Source organism: Neoarius graeffei, chromosome 7 (genome assembly GCF_027579695.1).
Source record: "Neoarius graeffei isolate fNeoGra1 chromosome 7, fNeoGra1.pri, whole genome shotgun sequence".
NCBI lineage: Eukaryota > Metazoa > Chordata > Actinopteri > Siluriformes > Ariidae > Neoarius > Neoarius graeffei.
The window spans coordinates 48,663,597-48,686,002 of record NC_083575.1 but is presented as its reverse complement, the minus strand read 5'-3'; the positions used below and the strand labels follow the sequence as shown (position 1 = coordinate 48,686,002).

Sequence of the window (22,406 nt, the reverse complement as noted above, 5' to 3'; positions counted from 1 at the left end):
CATTTTAACACCTTGAGAGACTGCCCGTCTCGTCACATTCACCTGCAGAAGTGAAAGGACACTGATATGGCAACTCCGTGTAAAATAAACACAATCTTCAGGAATTGTGTCTTAAGGCCCAATTCAAAAGTATATCACCACAACAGCAGATGGCAGCAAACTCTGCCATCAGCATGATTTCTTTAAGCTGAAGGGCAGCAATAAAGGCAAGCACCTTGCTGTTTATCTTACCGTAACTGCTCAACTTGAATAGAAATTATACCCTAAACTAGAACTGGTCATATTAGGATCATCCACTATAACCTGGGGTCAAAGTACAGCTTAAAATAACTCTTACTTGACAAAACTGTCGAGCAACTCTGTGTTGTTCCTTTCACTGATGAATTCTCCGATCATCTTCTTGTCCAGTCGGGGGTTTTCTCGAAGCCACTGAGCCACCTCATTGGTGTCCATTGGGCTGCTCAGTAGACCTTTGTCCTGCAGAAACTGGATGCCCTTCTTCGGCTTCTGATTGAACTGCTCGGTGCCTGTGATGAGAAGCTACAAATACAGAGCAAAAGCATTAAGCTGCTCATATTTGCTCACTAACAAGGCTAATTTTTCACCAGCACTCTAGTCTTCATGTTTGTTTTTTTCTCATTTGCCTGCAACATGCAAAAATAAATAAATAAACTTTGCATCACTCAGCACTTTTCGAAATTTTTTGTGCCTGTTTTTTTTTTTTTTTTAAATTTTGGAAGCGCTGCACTGCAACGAAACAAATGCAGCTGTGTTCCAAAGGATTACATGTAAAATGAGAGCTGGCGGTTGAAAATAATCTTATAATCTGCTACTTCAGTGCTACAAATATCCTCCATATTAGCGACTTAATTGTGCAACTATAAATAATACATGATGCATATTAAGCAGTTTATTTTGTCAGTTAAGCTGACTATAGGCATATCATACACTCGCTGGCCGTGGTGTGAAAATTGTGCATGTAGATGCTCATTTAAGTTTCCAAATTGGTCACTGCTTAACTCTTGAATATTTTCTATCAAGAATACGATCATTAAAAAGCTGATCATTTCTGCTTTCCAAATACATTTCTCTCACTAAGATCTGTTCAGTACTTTGGGAGTAATGGCAGGTAGAAGTTGGTACAACAGAGTAAAAACTCGGCTCGGGTGACGTCAGGAAACCGCCAGTGCTTTTTGAGTCACAGGAAAGCCGTCAGGCTCTGTTCTGATCGGTTTCCAACTGAATTACTCCTGGATATCAATCAAGTAACTTATAGGGATGTTCTCTCACTCTCACTGTTTCTGATGAAGTATTCAGCAAAATTTTCCATCAGCTAGTTTTAATGTTATGAGTCACAGGAGACTTTGAGGTGAGTTTTCATAGCTTTACCTGCTTATTTTTTTCAAATCAAACTGATTCATGTTAATAAATAACTAGTTTAGAATATAACTAGTTGTTTTTGATAAAATATATCTTAGTGGTTGGAATGATATTTTTAAAAAACCGGAAGTCAATTTCAATTCAATTAAATGATAAATTCAAATAAGAGAGTTTATTGGATGTGGCTCACATGGTTTTTTTTCGAGGTTAGCCTTGAAAGCTGTGAATATTAATCAATCATTTATGTTTTCATATAAACACTAGCAGGCCCTACTTTGAAATACAAAGGCCTACAGAGCACAAAGAGGGTATTAGAAATATTTTTATTATTTTTTTATTTTGACAGAGAATGGTAGATGTGAATGACATTCAATGCTTATTTATGCATATTTTACAACTATTTGTAATTAACATTGATTTCTTCTTCTTTGACGTATAAATGAGAGTTAAGATCAGTTTCATATTGCACAAATAAAGCCATGAGGACAGTGTACCGATTTAATGTTTTACCTAATTGGCATAATCAATACTAATAAAGTACTAATTTGCATAATTTGTTTTTATTAATTTTTTTAAACTTTGTATTCAGTATACAACCATCTATGTGCCTGCCAATTGCCATGTAAATAACTTGAAAAATAAAGTTAAGAAAAAAACATTTGGTCCCATTTGTTAATGAGGCCCATTTTGGACCATGTGATCCTCATGCATATTATATGAGTTTTCTAAAAAATTAAGCCGTTTTTTTTTCCAATTTTGATTTGTAATATCTCAAGAATGGATTAACATATTTTAATTCTGTAAAAAGTATGATGTTGGGTGGCATGGTGGTGTAGTGGTTAGCGCTGTCGCCTCGCAGCAAGAAGGTCCGGGTTCGAGCCCCGTGGCCGGCGAGGGCCTTTCTGTGTGGAGTTTGCATGTTCTCCCCGTGTCCGCGTGGGTTTCCTCCGGATACTCCGGTTTCCCCCACAGTCCAAAGACATGCAGGTTAGGTTGACTGGTGACTCTAAATTGACCGTAGGTGTGAATGTGAGTGTGAATGGTTGTCTGTGTTTGTGTGTCAGCCCTGTGATGACCTGGCGACTTGTCCAGGGTGTACCCCGCCTTTCGCCTGTAGTCAGCTGGGATAGGCTCCAGCTTGCCTGCGACCCTGTAGAACAGGATAAAGCGGCTACAGATAATGAGACGAGATGAGAAGTATGATGTTTTGCATTCAATTCTGAATTCAGGGAGACCAGTTTCAAGCTATTTGGATTGAATTTTCACCTGATATGCCTAGCCTACTAAACAGTCTGTGAAATCTCAAGAACTCTTACCTTTTTCTTGTTTTTGATGTTCATTAGTTCCTGAGAGTCTGGAAAACAACTGGTGAAACGGTGAGGCTTTTTAGGACTTTTCTTTTCAGCTGAAATATTTTGGAAGAGAAAAAGGAAAAACAGATTATTCCACTGTCAAACAAAATGGTTAATATAACTACTGTGTTTATTCTCAAGCAAATGCATTATTTAGATGACATGTAGTAAGTACAGTACTTGAATCCGTCTCCTCCTGGTCTTGTCTACCCAGTCTCATCTTTTCAGCCATGAGATGTCCACTGGTTGGAGGGCATACTGATGGCACTCCAGACTCTACTGCAGTCTGTCCATCTGAACCAAACAAAGCCTTGCTAGCCTCTGTTAGTAAACATGACAGGATTAGCAAAAGCTGAGCAATAACTGATCAAATGCTCTGAGACTACTGAAAATCAGCTCACTGATCATCATCAAACCTGTTACTGCATCTGTGGTACTGTCGACAGAGGCTTCTCCTTCAGCTGTTAAAGTTTCTGAAAGCTCTTGTTCAGCAGCTCTGTTCATCACTTTGGCCTGACAGTGAGCCTCTGTGCTGTCTATTACAGTTAACAGGGCTTCAAGTGAAAGAAGATGGGTTGTGTAGAGCTGCCCAGAGACTGGAAAAGCATTCTGCAAAGGAGTAGACCAAAACCAGTCAGTCAATCAACTGTGTCTGCAGAAATTTTTCAAAGCAGCTTTGCTGCTTGATGCTAATCAGTCACCTAGACCCCGTTTACACGGAGCCGGGTATCTATAAAAACGGATATTTATTTATGCAGTTGCACCCATCATTTACATGTAAACGGAGGTTTCAGTCACTGAAAACGGCTGCTTTCGAAAACTCCGTGCAAAGTGGAGATTTGTGAAAACTCCGTTTTCATGCCTGCGTGTAAATACTGGAAAACGGAGTTCTCCGTGTTATGGGGAAAACGGAGTTTTAGCATTGTGATCTGACGGTCCCTCCTCCTTGGCTTTCAGATCTCTGCTTGGCTTTCTATTTGTGTGACATGTTTTTGACAGCCTTCCCTGGCTGTTTTCGAGCATTGTGTAAACGGAATTATTTTCTAGTACGGGGGAGGAGAAGATACCCGTTTTCATAAATACCTGACTATGTGTAAACGAAGTACTAGAAATCAAGGTTGAGCTGGATCACCTTGGACAGCAGCTTGGTAAGGTCCTCAAAAAGGTTGGAACAGTAGAAATCACAGTCATAGTTAATATAGAGTTCAGTCACAAAGCTAGGGATTCTCCACAGCTGCACAATCGCCTCAAGGGCCATTTCCTTCATTTCATACGGCATCTTTGGGTTCTCTGAGGTAATGATGTCCATTAGCTTCTTCAAATAAATCTATTAAAAAAAAAAACAGAACTAATTATCTATTCCACATAATACCAAAAATGCTTTAAAATTAAACAGAGATGTCTATAATTAATACTAAAGAACTGAGATCAGGAAATTTGTGCCTGTCACATACCTCAAGCTGAAATTTGAGATGTCCACGCATGCTCTCAAACAGTAGAAAGCAGACTCGTATGGAGGCAGCATACAAATTCATTCGGTCTTCATTTAATAACTACAAAAAGAACACAATTATTTTACATTATGTAAAAATAAAAAACACACAAAAGAAAACCACAGAGAAAAAGTCAACCTGTATGAGATGTCTGCAGAGTTCATCTTTGACTAGAACCAGCAGTGACTGGTATTGAGCAATGTGTGTGGCCTCCAGAGCGACATTGAGCAGCTGCAAACCCATATGCTTCATCACATCTGAATTATGGCGGTCATGAGGGTTGGTAAGAGAAATGAGAAAACGGAAGAGCTCTCTCAGACATGGGAGTCCATAAGGGATCAGAGCTGCACCTGATGGAAATGGAAGGTAGGAAACAGGTTTGAGGAAACACTGGGCTTATTTACCAATTTGATCCATCTGCAGAAAACAGAATTCAAGCTGTACCCTCTTTCTGAGTTGACTGAGTGAAGCGCACTCCTCTGGGATTTACATAGTCCATGTCATGCACAGATGCGGCGTCAGACTGATCCCCTAACAAATCTCGGTCCTCGAGCACCTCAGGAATGGACTCTACTGAGGCAGACTGAGTACGTTCTACCTGTCTAACCTCACTCTGTCAACAACACACACAACAGTTTTTTTTTTAGCAATCATCACAGAAAAGAAAGAAATAAAAAATATATACATCACACACAATATTCATCAGGGATGATATTAAAACATGATAGGAAGTGCATATCATGTCCGGACTCTATCTGACCAAAGGTAAACCATATTTAAGATCATCAATAACATGCCTACAACATGCTTTACCTGTGTGTCGAGCGTGCTGGCATCAGTGGAGGCTGCTGTGCTGGGAGTGGTGGCTGTGGAGCAGCTCTCCAGGTCTGTGAGGTCTTCTTTAGATGTGGCTTTAGAGCAGTTGGACAGTCCACTGTCTGCAGTAGGGCTGGAGATGGAGGATGCTGCACTATCAAAAACAGGCAGTGCTGCACTACCGTCACCCTGTTGCTCAATAAACGGCACTCCACCTAGAGACCAGTAGACGATAATTTAATCACTTTTCATCTGTCTGTAAATTTGAATTCTCACAGTACCTCATGGTTTATTGCCTGTCTGCTCGCAGACACCCGATTCCACTTTATGTATATGATGTATTGATTTATATACGAGTTAAAGCAGATAATCCCTTCAGAACACAGATAAAGAGGCCTCACCAATAAAGGCCAGACAACTATTTTTCCATTGTTGGTACGTGAGCCCATAAGGGCAGTAATGGACCTCGTCAAATAGGACTGACACCTGAAAACTTGCCAACTGCATGGGGAAAATGGCAATCACCACATCACTTTACCACCCGACAACCGAGTGAATCCATTTTATCCCTTACAGACAGCAGTGTCTCTTTCATACCATCACCCACACACCTGAAGAACAATACTTGGGGGAAAAAGTGTAAAGCATAAGTAAATGTACAGTCAAGCCAGAAAGTCTGCACACCCCCTTCACCTTCTCCATGTTTTATTACGTTACAGACTTATTCTACAATAGATCGAGTTCATTTTTTGTCACAAAATTCTACATAAAATAGCCCATAATGACAAAGTGAAAGCAGGTTTTTAGACATGTGCTAATTTATTAAAAGTCAAAAAGTAAAATATCATACGTACACAAGTGTGCACACCCTTTGATAGGACACCCAAAAGTGAGCTGGGGTGCATTTTGTTTCCACTGGTACTGCTTGAGATGTTTCTACAACTTAATTGGAGTCCACCTGTGGTAAATTCAATTGATTGGACATGACTGGGGATTGCCAACACCTGCCTACATAAGGTCCCACACTTGACAGTACATGTCAGAGCAAACTCCAAGCCATGGGATCAAAGGAATTATCTGCAGACCTCAGAAACAGGATTGTGTCGAGGCATAGATCTGGAGAAGGGTACAGAAAAATTGCTGCAGCTTTACACTTCCCAAAGAGCACAGTGGCCACCATCATTCATAAATGGAAGAAGTTTGGAACCAGCAAGAATCTTCCTAGACCTGGCCGCCCAGCCAAACAGTGATCAGGGAAGACGGGCCTTGGCCAGGGACGTGAGCAGGAACCCGAGGGTCACTCAGACAGAGCGCCAGCATATCCTTGTGGAGATGGGAGAACCTTTCAGATGATCAACCATCCAGGCAGCACTCCACAAATCAGGCTTTTATGGTAGAGTGGCCAGACAGAAGCCACTCCTTAGTAAAAGCGTGACAGCCCGCTTGTAGTTTGCCAAAAGGCACCTAGAGGATTCTCAAACCATAAAAAACAAGATTCTCTGGTCTGATGAAACCAAAATTGAACTTTTTGGCCTGAATACCAAGCGCCACGTCTGGAGGAAACCAGGTACCACTCATCACCTGGCTAAAGCCATCCCTACAGTAGAGCCCTGCACTCCCACGGGAGTCCCACGGGACCCGCCGCAAAGCAGTGCGGCGCGGGACAAATTTTGAAAGCTCATTGCGGGCGCGGGCGGGACCGGAAGTGCACATATGCGCGCGCGGGCGGGAGCGCACATATGCGGCACGAGCGGGAGCGGTGATAAGCTGCAGTCCCGCTAACTAAAAACGTGTTTGAAATAAAATTTATAAATTATTAATTTATGTCTATCATATACAATTTGTGCTGGATATTTTATTTGGCATTAATAAAAACATTTTAAGATGCCTAAATTTGCAGAGAGAGTCAGATTGCCAGATTGAGTGAGGAATGTCATCTTAAATTTGCCATTGATCACCCTAACGGGAAATCCTTTGATCACTCTAATGACTCGCAGTTCACACCCAGCTAGCAAGAGAACCATGAGTGAAGTGATTTACTGCTTGCGTTAGTCTACAACTCTAATCAGAGAGACAGGTTACACAGTGACTGTAGGCTTGACTCAATGCTATCCCAGAAATCCTTCCTGTAATATGCAAATTTGGCTGCCTCTGATTGGACAGCCAAATTTGCATATTACAGGAAGGATTTCTGGGATAGCATTGAGTCAAGCCTACCGTCACTGTGTAACCTGTCTCTCTGATTAGAGTTGTAGACTAACTCAAGCAGTAAATCAATTCACTTCTCTTACTAGCTCTGCTTTGCAATAAAAAATAAAAATAAAAAAAAATTGGTACAAAGCAAGCCCATTCACTTTTATGCTGATCAGAGAATTACAATGGTTTCTCATGTGATAAAAATGTGCGATTCGCGATTAAATATTTTAATCGCTTGACAGCACTAATTATTATTAGAGACACTACATGCTGAATTCAGAAACAAGGTAAATAATAACAAACGTGAACGTGAGCTGTAGATATTTATGCTCAAATCCACTCAAAGTAGGGGGCGGGGCACCATCAAGCTGTGTCAAGACAAGAATTTTCCTGAGAAATAACGCGAACGTCTGCATCATGCGGGATTTGCGGGCGGGAGCGGGACAAAATATGGCAGGCACGGGCAGGAGCGGGACTGAAAATCAATTTTTTTGTGTTTGCGGGCGGGACTGAAAATCATAATTCTTTGCGGGCGCAGGCGGGAGCGGGACTGCACAATGCGGGCGCGGGCGGGACTGAAAAATCCGACCCGCGCAGACCTCTACCCTACAGTGAACATGGTGGTGGCAGCATCATGATGTGGGGATGTTTTTCAGCAGTGGGAACGGGGCGACTAGTCCTGATGGAGGGAAAGATGAATGCAGCTAAATACACCAAGATCCTTGAAGAAAACCTGCTCCAGAGCACTCTGGACCTCAGACTGGGGCGAAGGTTTACTTTCCAACATGACAATGACCCAAAGCACATAGCCAAGAGAACAAAGGAGTGGCTTTGGAGAAAGTCTGCGAATGTCCTTGAGTGGCCCAGCCAGAGCCCAGACCTGAATTCAATTGAACATCTGTGGAAGGAGCTGAAAATGGCTGTGTACCAATGCTCCCCATCCAACCTGACAGAGCTTACAAGGATATGCCAAGAGGAATGGGCAAAAATGTCTAGAAACAAGTGTGCAAAGCTTGTAGCTTCTTTCCCAAGATGCCTTGAAGCTGTAATTGCTGCCAAAAGGTGCATCAACCAAGTACTAGGCTAAGGGTGTGTACAGATATGTAACCCCTAAATAACCTATTTTTGTCAGTAAAATAAAATTGCATATTTTCTAAAAACCTGTTTTCACTTCGTAATTATTGGTGATTGTGTGTAGATGTTTGAGGCAAAAAATGAACTCAATCCATTGTAGAATAAGTCTAACATAAAACGTGGAAGGTGAAAGGGGTGTGCAGACTTTCCGGCTTGACTGTATATTGCATGTTAACTAAAGGCCACTGTATGAAGGCCATGTAACAATTTGTTTCTGCATTATTTTAGATCAGTTCATAAGTCATAATCGTCTGATCTTTAGTCAGTAATGAAGTCTAAAGATGTCTCAGTTTATACATTCTCTAATGTGGGCTGTTCTAAACTGGTATATTAACAGTGTGTTCTTTTCCTCTGATTTTAAGCAGTCTATCGAATTATTGTACATCATTTTTAAGGATGTGTGAAGTACAAGTACTATTCCTTAAGGAAACAACGGGGTGCTTGCTAGCCCTCGATGATGAACATACAACAAGTCTTTCACCATCCAAATAAATGTGTCATTTGTATTGACGTGCAAGGTACGGACAGTGTCTGAGCTAAGGGTTTACCTGAGAGGTTGTTGCTGAGAGCACCGAGCTGGGCCGGGTCCATCTGTCCTGAGGGGCTGCGCACCATGTGACGAGAGGGACGAGGGGAACGCTTCTGTTTTTTCCATTTGGATGACTCAGTCATTCCTCCAGCACGCATCTTCAGCTTAAAAAAATAAAAAATAAAAATTTAAAAAGTGCAGGACCTGAAAACCAAAGAATGCCAATAGTTTCATCTGGAACACATTCCACATGCAGCTGTTAAAATGCAAATTCTCAAATAAACTGTGTAGATGCAGCCCTCAGATGATGGCATAACTTGCGTATGTAAGACAGGAAGTGACAAAGTAGGAGCAGATGAACATGCAGTTATAAAAATCCTGACATGTAAAAGACTCATCTACAGTATATCTGGTCACAGAGATATATTCAGTCTATAAAAGTTACATAAATTCAAAGTTGGTGCCAGGCTACAGTGACCCACCATCTTTGAAGAGCCACACCATGAACGACCTGCTATATAAAGCCTGTCTATTTCTCTTTTTGCTATTCAATACAAGATGTCATTCACACGCATTAGTGGAAAAACTAGAAAATCATGGGTCAGGAAGGAGATAGGATGAAGAAAGTTACACTGATCATTGACTGCAATCTCTTCTCCTTACCTGGACTCGTTTGTTTTTCCATAAGATATTGTAAGCCTCGGGAGAGAAGGGGCACGCCCCGGGATTAGTGATGAACCCAGTACACATGCAGACAGTACAGAAGCATGACAGCAGATGCACTACACCATGCACAGGGCTCGCACGCGCACACCCTATCGACTATGAATACTCTGTGGCATTCTATGTACTACATACTGAAAGACGCATGCACCTCCTAGGAAGGCACACATACAGTACATTCACAAACACATTGCTCTTTATAACCTGTCAGACACCCTCAAAAACACACAAAAGGGAACCTAACGCATTTATGACATGTAAGAGGGGCATTACATACTGCAGACAAACATTCATCATGTGCAGGCTACGACACGTATATAGAGAACAGGAACATGTATATACACATTATACAATAAATATGGCATTTGCTGTGCATGTTCTGTATATTTAGAAAAAAAAAGGTGTGTTGATTTTCTTTTCCCCCTGATAACTGTTATTCATGCTATTATGGGGACCATCACTGTAACAGTGGTTTTCATCTTTTATCTTAATTCACAGACTGAGTGAACCAGAGAGCCACAGATATCAGGGTAATGCAAGAAACCCTGTCAACTAGTTGAACCCGGAGCAATGTGTATTTCAGACATCATATCACATATTTAAGGATTACTGTATTATAATGCTATTGTACGTTAGGGTGCATCAGTTGCCCCCTAAAAATGAAAAGTTCCTCCGATCATGACGGATTTTTGTTATGTTCCTTTTGGTAAGAAAACACACTGGGTGAAATATTTTGACAAAATTCAAAAGTTTAATGGTGGCACCAGGAGCTCAAAGTTATGGAAAAAGCTGCTATTTTATGACAAAATTTCGATCACTTTTCATGAAACATTATGGCACCTTATAGAGTATACCAAATATCTTAGATACACATTTTTAGTACATATTCTAAATATATTATCAAGCACAGTTTGAGTTTTAGCTGTTCATTGAATCATTGTTCAACTACTTTTAAACAATACAAATGTATTCTGAATCACATTAATGCTTCTCAATCCCTTGCAAAGGTTCTTACCATGATCTCTGGGTCACAAGAAATCAATAAATGGAGTCCAACATTGTGATTCAAACCTTACGCGAAAACATAAAATAAGCGTTTTTTTGGCAAAAAAATGAACCTCATGGTGCCACCATTAGACTTTTGAATATGGTCAAAACATTTTACAGGATGTCTTTATTGGTGAAAAGGAACACCCAAACAAAAATGCATCAGATTTTATGAAAGTGAGGGCAACCGATGCACCCTATTGTACGTGTCATTATTTTTAAGTACTTACTTTTGAATTACAACTTGACTTTGCTACACACTTATTTAGAATGCACTTTAAAAAAAACATGCAGTCACTGCTTTAAGCCATGCCTCCCAGTGTATTTAAATGCACTAGCTGTGACCCAATCATTACTCCCACTTTATATAAACAAAAAGTACCCTGTCTAAACCACTCTTATTGGTGTTTCTAGGGTGATCTGCATTAATAAGATCTTGTGTGTCCAGGATACAGCCTGGGATCTGTAGAAAAGAACCAGCACAGAAAGGGACTATAGGAAAGGATGAGAGACACACACTACATCATAAGCAATAGGAAGGTAATATGGACGACATCAAAAATAAATAAAAAATGCAAAAAACGATGCAGTACTGTCAAATATCATCATATATACTCAGCAAAAATAAAAACTTGACACTCATTATTTTTCAAATAGTGTTTAGAAACTTTTCTTGAAAGAGTTCTTCTTGTGATTATGGTTAAATGCATTGTCAAGGGCATTACGTCCCACATTCATTCTACTGGTCGGGCCTACGTAGCACGTGCGAGAGCACTGCACGCTAAAATCACGTTTCCACGTGACACAAGTGACGTGACCTATTGATACACGTGCAATTGATCTCACGGTAGCAGAGTAGTGTCATCTCAGAAAAACAAGGTTTTATGGTTAATTATTCATTAACTTGCAATGCCACGACTGTCAAACATTCAGCGTGAACGTGCCATTGGCATGCTGAATACGGGAACATCCGTCACTGACGTTGCGAGGGTTATGGGATGCAGTCGACAGACCATCCATAATCTCCAGACACGTCTCCATCAAACTGGCACCACAGCCGACCGTAAGGAACCCTCCACAGAACTTGTAGGAGCTTGGTGCCATGTTGGTACAAATATGGCGGCGCATTCCCCAAGCCGTGTTCAGACGCATCGTCCAATCCATAAGGAGACGTTGTATCGCAGTTGTGAACGCCCATGGAGGACACACCCGATATTGACGTGATTTCATTAAGTTGTGACTCACAGTTTTTGATCATGGACATTGTCGTCGCATTTCCGGCGGAACCGATTCCATGACAAACATGATCTGTATGCTATAGCATCTTTAATGACAAGATAATTGAATACAATCGTTATTTCAAACCTATTTTCCAAAATGCTCAAATTATTGACTTTGAAACGAGTGTAAAGTTTTTATTTTTGTTGAGTTTATATTGTATTTCTATCAGTGTCAGAACAAATGATGAATGGAAGAGCTGAATGATGGAACAGGAGGATAAATGAGCTGTATCTTTGTACAAAGCAGTGTGGGGATAACAGATGTAAGGGAAGCCGGTCTAAGATTAAAACACCAGGGAAGAAGCAGACAGATGAGACAAAGTCAACGGAGACACTCAATTCAAATCACTCAACACATCTTTGATATTTACCTTCTTCATGTTGGTGCCCACAAAACTTTTAGCCTCCTCTTTAAACTGGGGTAATCTGCAATGAGGATAGAATGAAAGCACACAGTAAATAAGTGATGTATTACAATTTCTGAATTTACTCACAGAAACGGAACAGAACGCGTGTATTATATGGACACGTACTATGCTCCGACATGCTTTCACACCATAACTATATGTGAGACAAGTGTCTAATACAAAAGAAACGTTAAAGTAGTTTTGGCTGAGATTAAGAACTGGGGGAATGTGGTTCTTGTCCAGCTGGACCAAATTAAACGTCTTGTTCATTCAAAGAGGCCCTTCAAGGTGTGGTCGGAAGACAATACGTCAGCAGATCGGTCATCTTTTTCAAGTGTCATGACTTTTTGACCTGTGCTGCCGGTTCATTAGTTGAATCAGATGAGATGATGTTCTCATGGTGCGTTGTGTGGACTTTGCAGCTTTGCCTTAAATAAGCCATCACCTCTCACGCAGTGGGAGAGACGAGACCTGATGTTAACTCTGCTCTGTGTTAATAGAGTGTTGTCTTGCTGGCTCAATTATTGGATGATCTGCGAGTCCAACAGATTAACATCCCTAATGCTTTCAGCAGGCTGCTTAAGCCTCCTTCTGAGCACTCAATAAGATTTGCTGTTCATTACTCCATCTCTCACTCCGCCACACACGCGCATGCGTACTCACGATAGACACTGCTTATTACTGCTACATCTCTTACATGCATGCATACATACATGCAGGCACACACAAATACATACTCATTGTTAAGGCCTTTCACCCCTATTATAAAGACATCATGGCCAAGAAGGTCTAAGATATAATACAAGCACAGCAGGAGCAAAGGTGTGCGCGCACACATGCATAATGAAGAGACAAAAAGGTGCTTAATTATAAAGTCCAATATGATGGTCATCTCAAGGACACTAGGCTTAAGCGTATATTTATGCCCTTACAAAACCGAAGAGAGAAAAAGCTGTCAGGGAAACTATAATTTGGTTTTCCAAAGATGGCATTTTTGTGTGTATAAGTTTCGTGCGTGCACGCGTGTGTACAGTTCTCATCTATATGCAGATGGTAGACCAGGTTGCTTTGTAGGCTCATTCTCTTGTCTGTGTGGGATGTGACTGGAAGCCTAATACAAGTGCTGTCTCCACGGATACGTACCTCCGATAAATGCCATCCCATAATCATGTTATTGCATTAGAGAAGCAGCACACTATGACCTGAATGGCAGGACAAAATGGTGCTGCACACAATTTGATGACATTCACCGCAGCGCAATAGTGTACTAAATAAAGACATTAAATCTAAATCAAAGCTTGTTTTTCCTTGAACACCATATGCAGTTAAAATGTCCGTGGGAGGGGGCTTGCTCACTTAATAAAAAATGCAGTCTGAATCCTGCAAAGCTTTGCAGCGTCTCAATCTTATTAGCGTTCGGCTGGCAGAGAACCTTTTGTATGTCGGAAGTGGAAAATGTAAGGAATCATCTGAGAACGAAATTGGAAACCGTTAAGGACACAAAACAAGTTCCTGCTGTGTTTGGTCTCAGGTTTGGTTTGATTATGTTTACACCCAGCAGACAACTGGGTCCCTTAATCCCCTCCAAACCCCTCACTCGCTGTCTGTCTTTCTCTTCTGTCCATTCCCCTCTCTCTGGTTACCTGGAGAAGAGCAGCTGCACCATGTCCACCAGCGTGTGTTCGGCTGATTTCCTCAGCAGTTCTGTGGAGGGCAGACAGAGCACGGATGGAGTGAGCAGGAGGTTAGGTTAGAAAAGTGGGAGCAGCAGTAGCTCAGGACCCGAGAGCCCAGCTCTGTTTGGCCAGGATTAGTGATGGGCTTTATTAGCGCCCTGTTCAGGGACTGGGGGCAGGGAGCTGTGAACTGCAGTCTAACATACACAGGGTCAGCATTGAAGATTTAACTGTGCCAACATAACAGCTGAAAATGTCAATATAACAACCAAGACTGCGTTTGTTGTCTTATTCGCTTAGAGATATACGGTTGGTAAAAATGCTTCAAGGGAGCTGTAGCAACCTCAGTTGCTTGACTCACCACTTAGTCTCATCTCGAAACAAATGCGGAAGCAGGACTGCATGATCTCACACACAGACTCGTTTGTCAGATGGGCTCCCACTGGAGTCAGTAGCAAAGTCCTCAAAACCTGAAACATCACAAATAGGTGCAGTGTCATTTTTGTGTAGAGGTGGACGATATCGCAGAAATATAATCTCACAGTACATGCTAGACAGGACATCGTGTGCAACATTTCTCAAAAAAAAAAAACACAATCACCAAGTATAAAGAGATTAATGATTGAAGGTAGAATGCCTTTCAGATTTTTCAAGTCTAGGTCATAAAAAGAATTTTCCTCAACACTGAATTGTTTTTGTTTAGTGGACCGAAAGCTACAGAATTCGAATCACAGACTTCCAATTTTATTAGTTGTTTTTTTTTTTTTAAATAGAACAATTCATGAATTTAGGGCCACGTGGCCCTAAATTCTCTGCCATTTTTGCCTGCTTCACCATGACTCAATACAAGATACTACATCATGCATCATGTGGTGGGCTTTCCCCGTTCACGCAAGGCATTGTGGGAGACAAATTTGAAACAGGAGAGAAAAATGGAGGACGCGAGTGTGCGAATGAAACGTGAAAGACCGACTACAGTAATGGAAAGCGAGAAAAGATGTGTTGTGAAGGAAAGGAAACACAGAACCAAACTAATAAATACTGGCAGTCAGAGAGCACCTCGGTGTGATCAGCTGTTCGTTTAGCAACAGAATGATGTAACCGTTTCAGTGCACGGGGTCAAAGGTAAACCTGCGCATGCACACACGGACTTCCTCTGTTTGCTTGACTGTGTGAAGCAAGCAATTTCATGCACATTATTTGCTCGGGAATCCCCTCAAATTAAATAACTTCCCAGCCACAGAGTGGCCTGATATTTTGTGAGATATTACAGAAATAAACATGTAATCACAATGACCAAATTTCAGAGGGAACTAAATTTCACGGATTTTATGAAATCGAAAGGCCATCTTGCTTTAAGGCTGCAACTAACTAAGGTGGATTTTTGATCTAATTTTTTTTTCTATTAACCAAATGAGTTTCTTTATTAATTAATTGTTAATATCTTTTAAATGTATTAAAAACAACCTATTTTTAAAAATTTCTCTGCAGCAGTTTAAATCAACAGTCCTACAGAACTCTCTCTTAACTAGGGATGATTAAATAACAGTTCACAACTTACTGACATTTTTTAGATAAACTTTCGCAACATGATATCATCAAGTGCTTGCGTCAACCAAACGAGACACTCAAACTAACAAGGTGATGGTATTATGTACATCTTTTACTGCTCATGGCTTTTTTTTTTTTTTTTTTTTAAATCGCTTACCACAGTTTTGACAACTGTCTCTTCTGTATTTCAAGGCCTCATTTGTTCAAATACCAAAACAAATTCAGAATAATGGGAAAATAAATATCTGCTGCCTGTTTCACTCACTGAAACTCTCAGATGCTGAATTAATTTTGCTCGACCCTACTGGGTCGAGAAAAAATAGTTTAATGTCTTAGAAGTTAATTGATTCAAACAGGTTTGCTGCCCAACTCTGTATGACACGAGTTGTGTTTTGAAGTGAGAAAATATGCTGGATTCGTAGCCCTATTAACAAGATCTTCAATAATTGCTATATCCTGATCAGGGATCAGGATATAGCAATGGATGGATCCTGAGAATAGAGGTCTGCGCGGGACAGAATTTTCAGTCCCGCTCCCGCAAAGAATTATGATTTTCAGTCCCGCTCACGCCTGCCATATTTTGTCCCGCTCCCGCCCGCAAATCCCGCATGATGCAGACGTTCGCGTTATTTCTCACGAAAGTTCTTGTCATTGGCTTGGGGAATTAAACATGCTGAGCTTAGCTGAGCTCTCCACTGACCGATCCTTCACCTAGCGCACGTAGCGAGGGTGCGCGTTGCCAGGCGGCATGCGCAGCTGAGGCTTTACAGAGATACCCAACACACCTACCAAAATCTACAGTGGATATTAAGAATATTGCACATTGCACATAGCTTATATGTCACTCCTCACATTTACATTCTAGGAAATACAAGTACGCCTATAAGAAATTAATATAATTTAAAGACACAGCGTGATGGTGCCCCGCCCCCTACTTTGAGTGGATCTGAGCATAAATATCTATAGCTCACGTTCAGGGGTGCGTTTCCCAAACAACCAACCAAGTTAGCATTAAACCAATATGGTACGATGCAAGTTTGAAGTTCAGAACCTTTTGGCACTCATCACAACAAGCAAAGGGCAGCTGATTTCCCTCTGTGTCGTACACGAGTGAGAACGACTTCCAAATGTCTGATTTCAGGACTCTTGACTTAACGGTAAATGTACCTCTTTTTAAAGCAGCACTTACTTCTGAAGCACTGTGAACTTCACTAGAGGAGCTCTGCTCTTCTGCCATGATCGGAGATCTCAAACACGGAAGAGCGGAAAGGAATCGGAAATGTACGCGAGATTAGACCACATCCGCAAATTTAGGCATCTTAAAATGTTTTTATTAATGCCAAATAAAATATCCAGCACAAATTATATATGATAGACATAAATTAATAATTTCTAAATTTTATTTTAAACACGTTTTTAGTTAGCGGGACTGCAGCTTATCACCTCTCCCGCCCACTCCCGCATTGTGCACTCCCCCTCCCGCCCGCGCCCGCAATGAGCTTTCAAAATTTGTCCCGCGCCGCACTGCTTTGCGTCGGGTCCTGCGGGAGTGCAGGGCTCTACCTGAGAACACCAAGCGCAAACTTGGAGCACATCCTAAATGAGACACCAGTCCATCACAAGCGCAAACACACACACAAAAAAAAGTAAATATTGAACAAATAATGCATTTTTGTCTAATTAACTGCTCACTACTAGGATATAGAGATGAAAGTGGAGCAAAGAAAAAAACCCTGAACTTTTGAAAGTCAAACTAAGATATGAGGGGCAACGTCCCCCAAAAATATTTTAATAACATAACACGCAAAACCCTGCATTCTAGTGCATTTTAGTACTTATTTTCACTAAAACAAGTTATAACTTAAGCCTTTTTCTTTCATGTACATTAATGATTAACATGTCAAAAATATCAAATTTAATTCCCCTAGTTAATGAGTCATTTTCAGGAGTGCATTTAGAAAACGCGGTGATTTTCCTGCTACGCAGTTCATTACTTTGAAAGAATCAGACAGTTGAAGGTAAACTCAGCAAAATCCCAAAACAGTACTGTTAAAAAGTAAAGGTCTGTTAGAGTTTCTAAAGCTTTCAGGTTTCAATGTTGGGGACATTGAGCCTCGTTTATCAATCTTTTAGTAGAGTTGTGCATTTGCAGAAGCTAAAGTGAACATTTCCAATTCATATTTATGCGAGTTGAAGCCAATTGTTTACATTAGTTTGTATTGTCTGTAAATTTAAACACACCAATGAATACCAAATTTCTCATATAAATCAGGGGCGTAGGGTGTGTGCACGCACATGTTGCACACTGACTGGCAGCCTGAGTACATTATGTAACAAAAAATAATTACCATTGCTAGTTTTAGGCAGCTTAGAAACCGGCCCTTCCATTATTACTGTTTCTTCCATGTTTTCTTGATGTGTTCTAGAAACGGCACTAAAACTTAGCTTTTTTTATATTATATAAATAAAAAATAAATTGCTGACCTCTCTTCACGTCGAAAGAAGGAGGAAAGTTTTGCTTGTTTTGACATGGCGAATTATTAACACGAGAAAATACTCGTAATTTGTAACTAAAAAGACTGCAGCTCCACTGGCAGCTTGACCATGCTTTCTAGTGTGATTGTGTTGCGCTTGCGCAGAACGGTGTCAGTCCTGCGCGCCTTAGCTCGTGCACCTGAAGGCGCGCCTTGGGCGCACGCGCCTAACGAGCTCCAGCACGCGCGCCGTTAACAAAGAACACCTGTCTTTAATCAATGAACTATGTTTGGGCTGTTTAAGGACCGCGCCCATGCAAGGACGATGTGAAGTATTACGCCGCGTCTAGGAACGCGAAAAATCCGAAAAATAAATTTCTCCATTCGGAAAACCGGAGATTTTCAAGAGTTTTGTCAAATATCCGGATTTCCGGGTATTTCGCCATTAGCGGAAAAAATCCGGAGGAATTTTCATGAAAATCTAAAAATGCGGAATTCCGGGAAAATCCGGAACACTTTCATGACTATACGATAGCAGTGGATTCAGTCAGTATTCTACACCCACTGATTATACCCATTAAATCTCAGCACAGTGTATTGTGGCACATCATGATTACAGACTGTACACTGCCGCATCACCCAGCCCTGTTTTTGTGTATTTCTAACACTCTTTATCTGGGTGAGATTTTAAGATTTGTCAGGCCATTACCTGGAGGATTTTCATAAGCACCACTTCATCACTAGCAGGGTCTGTCCCCACAAATCTCGCATGAGTGACCGCATCAGCCATGTTCTCAATCCCTTCTGCTGCTCCTTCATGATTGGCATCTGTAATGGACAAAAAGTCAAAACATTCTAAAGGAGCCAGGCATTTCAGAAAGCTTCAAATGCATATTAAGGAATTTCATCCGGACTAGCAGCATACTGCATTCAGAAGGTGTACCGACTATGGTGAAGCGTCAAAACTGCATGGACATCAAATAATAGCTCTAATACGTTTAGCTTGGTTCAACTCATCACACCCCTTCCATTCACAGGACTCCATGAGAAGGGTCTATCACAGCCATCTGACATCTAATCACCAGATGTGTCCTTTGTGGGCAGGTGGGTAAATTGGCTGTCTAGGCAACCGAAGCCAGTGTTTTGAAACCTAAGCTGGGCCAGAAAGCAAGCTGGAGCCAGGCTGCTTTTCTTTCCCAACGCCTTTAAAGAGTATTTCATTAACTAATAAGCACAGGCTGTCTGGAATGGAAACCAGGGCTGTTGCTGCAGGTAGAGGATTGGGACGAGAGAACACATCACTTATTATTAGCTACACAAAAGAAGAAGGAACAGAGGAAAGAAAAAAAAAAAAAGTATCTTTTCACTACTGCTTCACAAGTCATCCTTCAAATGGCAGACAGTCTCCTGAGATTTATTTCATTAGCCTGGAGAATAAATTCTTGCATCCCAAGGTTTCCAAAGAATACAGGATGAATATGCATAAGGTAAAGAACAAATCACAGATGTAAAGGATTTATATACACGCTAAAACTTACAAGGTTAATGAGAAACATTAAATTTAAGAAGAAAATTATGTGAAATTTCTTAACCCATTCTTAAGACCATTTATAGAGACCGCATAAAAAAGGTTTAAGAGCACTAGCGAATTTAGTGTTTATATAGAAGCAAGGGCCCCAATAAACATGAGACGCTCTTCCAAATGCCCAATCTCCACGGAAACCAGAGCTATGGTCTATTCAGCACAACATTAGAAGTCATCTAAAATACTAATCCTCACTTGGCACCGGCTACACAGACAGGCGGCAGGGTCCTTGTTGAAATAACAGCAGTACGGGTGGGGCTGAGGGACTGTGCGCATGTGTGAGAGTGGGCTTCGAACAGCTGTCGTGTAGTAAGAGGGTAAGTCAAAGTACATTCAGGCACCGTCATTACTGAGAATGCCACATCATGGAACAGCATGTATGATGTGCATCCTTAATATTAAGCCACAACTATACATATGCTAATTATATTCAGCATTAATATTTCTTGTCTGGGGGGTGGGGGGAAAAAATCAGGGAAATATATTTCTTTACTTCAGTCTTAAATCACTGAATGATTTGAAGCTTCTAGTCTTATACAAGTCTGTCTCATATGCACCATCATTCATAAGTAGTACACTAAAACACTCAGGGCGCTTTTTCATGACGAGTTTTCATCCTTTGACTAACCACTCCAGCACAACAGCAGCAGAAAAATCTTAGCGTGAGGGAATCGGAAAAAGAGAAGCAGGAATGAGAGTGGGGAAAGTGGGATCTGGAAATCTGTCAGTGTGGCCATCCCCCAGAGCCAGCCAACCTCAGGCCTGAGATTTGAGGGGAATTAAACCCTCGGCAAACGAACTCACTCTTACAAACACAGACCCCCCAGTGCGCTAGAAGGGCTCAGGTCTCACTGTACACACGGAGTGAGAAACAACGAGACATGTCAGCAGGGACTAGTTGATAAAAAGCACATGCTATAAGTCTCAGGAGACCAGCACTAGCTAGAATGCACTTTAAACAGTATGGACTCACTCTTGCAATTAAGAAAAAAAAAAAAAAAGCACAGCACAAAGCAGTGACTATCCTGAATACAAAACAAATATAAATGTTATTAAAAAAATAAAAAGAATTTTCTGATGTCCCGATATGTAGACAAAAGTGTCAGATGCAACTGGATTTCTCTATTTGACCAAGAGATGGCAGTGTTCTTCATAAAGTGAAGAACGGCTACTGGACATATGACGTGAAAGTCTGTAAGCTCCTCATTTCAGGCTAACTGTACTCCAGAAAAGTTGCTTTGGAGCCTTAAGAGCTGAATTCGTGAGAGCAAAGATGTAGAAATCAGCCTGTACAGATGTGGGGGGGCCGGTGGTGGGCAAATCACTGAGAGTCAACTGGAACCATAAAACAGTGAACTGTAGGGAGTGAGGTGTGCGTTTCATCTGTGGAATGCTAATTCAGAGTAATGATAAATGTCACTCTTCAAAACAGATTAGGAGCGCGTGAATGAGCATAACCCATCAGTCAGCATAAAATTACTCGCATGCCAAAAGGTCATTTAATCACAAACTGCATTAAGATATTGTGCTCCTTAAGTGTTCACTTGGGATTGAAGCAACTCTTGCTCTCGTGTGTGTGTGTGTGTGTGTGTGTGTACAGAAAAAGGTTTTCAAAAATACACACTTCCATGATTTTAGTAACCATACAAAATAGAAACTAGAGACAACCACAACTCTCACAAATGCACCAAAAAATAAAAACCCACTTCACTCAGTTATCTGTGGTGCGTCAGAGAAAACTTTATCATGCGACAGAAATGATGCCAGGGTGTATGCGTATATGATCCCTCCTATGGCAAGACGGCCCATCTTTTGGACAGCCCCAGGCTGGTTGCCATAGAAACTCATACATGTGAACACTGATGAGATGTTGGATAAGAGATCAGTGCGGGATCTGGAGTGACAGAAGGCCTCTGGGAGTCCATGACTTATTTGTTAGGCATGTGCATGTGTGAATATTTCCTCTCTTGTGCGCCTATTGTTCACTTGATGCGATTCAATTATTTTTTGGGTAAAACAAATCCATGTAACATGCTTGTGAATTCCAATGAACTACATTCATTTTTCTCAATTTAAACATCACCTTATGCTCAACACTGAGGTGTTTATCTCATGGCTAGTACATTTTTCTTCCTTCATTTTATTACTTTGGGGGGGCGGATGACCCACACACACAACGGACTAAACGATGGTCAAGTAACTCCTTGTTGTAGTTGTAGCATTCCAGGTCATAGTAGGTCTCTCCATCTCTATTTTGTTGTGCAAACCATACAGTTGCTTGACAAGTGCTGTCATATTATTTATTCAACAACCCCCCACTATTTATGAGAGATTAGAAAAAAAAAATATTATGGATGACTAACATCTGGAGTTGTGTGTTGGTTTCAGATATTCACTGGGAGCGTCACACCATATTTCTCTACTAAAGCTGTGGTAATCACCAGCTTAGCAAAACTAGTTCTCCTCCCGGGGGTAAAGCATTTTATTCAGCAAAATCCACACCAAAAAAGTCCACAAACATTATATTTTATATATATATATATATATATATATATATATATATATATATATATATATATATATATATATATTTCATTCAAATTATTTTTTCTTTATTTTTATGCATTTAAAAGTAATGATGGCTGTCATTTCTCTTTACTTAGTTGAGCGGTTCTTGACATAATACAGATTACTACAGTTGTGGAATAGGACTATTTACTGAATGTTTATTATTTACTGTTTGATCTCAAATGCAGTAAGAAG

General features: G+C 40.8%; 1 protein-coding gene across 3 annotated transcripts in view; it reads right to left on the bottom strand.

Moving 5' to 3' along the window:
• gbf1 (golgi brefeldin A resistant guanine nucleotide exchange factor 1) overlaps positions 1-22,406 on the bottom strand; it is a 108,475-nt gene that overhangs the window by 22,931 nt on the left and 63,138 nt on the right. For all 3 annotated transcript variants that reach the window (XM_060925861.1, XM_060925862.1, XM_060925860.1), the window contains 14 exons: positions 18,768-18,886; positions 14,395-14,503; positions 14,001-14,061; positions 12,322-12,376; positions 8,920-9,064; positions 5,039-5,256; positions 4,670-4,838; positions 4,364-4,575; positions 4,187-4,285; positions 3,865-4,059; positions 3,149-3,341; positions 2,913-3,053; positions 2,697-2,785; positions 338-540 (listed from right to left, as the gene is read on the bottom strand). In XM_060925861.1, coding sequence (XP_060781844.1) covers positions 338-540; positions 2,697-2,785; positions 2,913-3,053; positions 3,149-3,341; positions 3,865-4,059; positions 4,187-4,285; positions 4,364-4,575; positions 4,670-4,838; positions 5,039-5,256; positions 8,920-9,064; positions 12,322-12,376; positions 14,001-14,061; positions 14,395-14,503; positions 18,768-18,886 — 2,008 coding nt within the window. The remainder of the gene's footprint in view (positions 1-337; positions 541-2,696; positions 2,786-2,912; positions 3,054-3,148; positions 3,342-3,864; positions 4,060-4,186; positions 4,286-4,363; positions 4,576-4,669; positions 4,839-5,038; positions 5,257-8,919; positions 9,065-12,321; positions 12,377-14,000; positions 14,062-14,394; positions 14,504-18,767; positions 18,887-22,406) is intronic.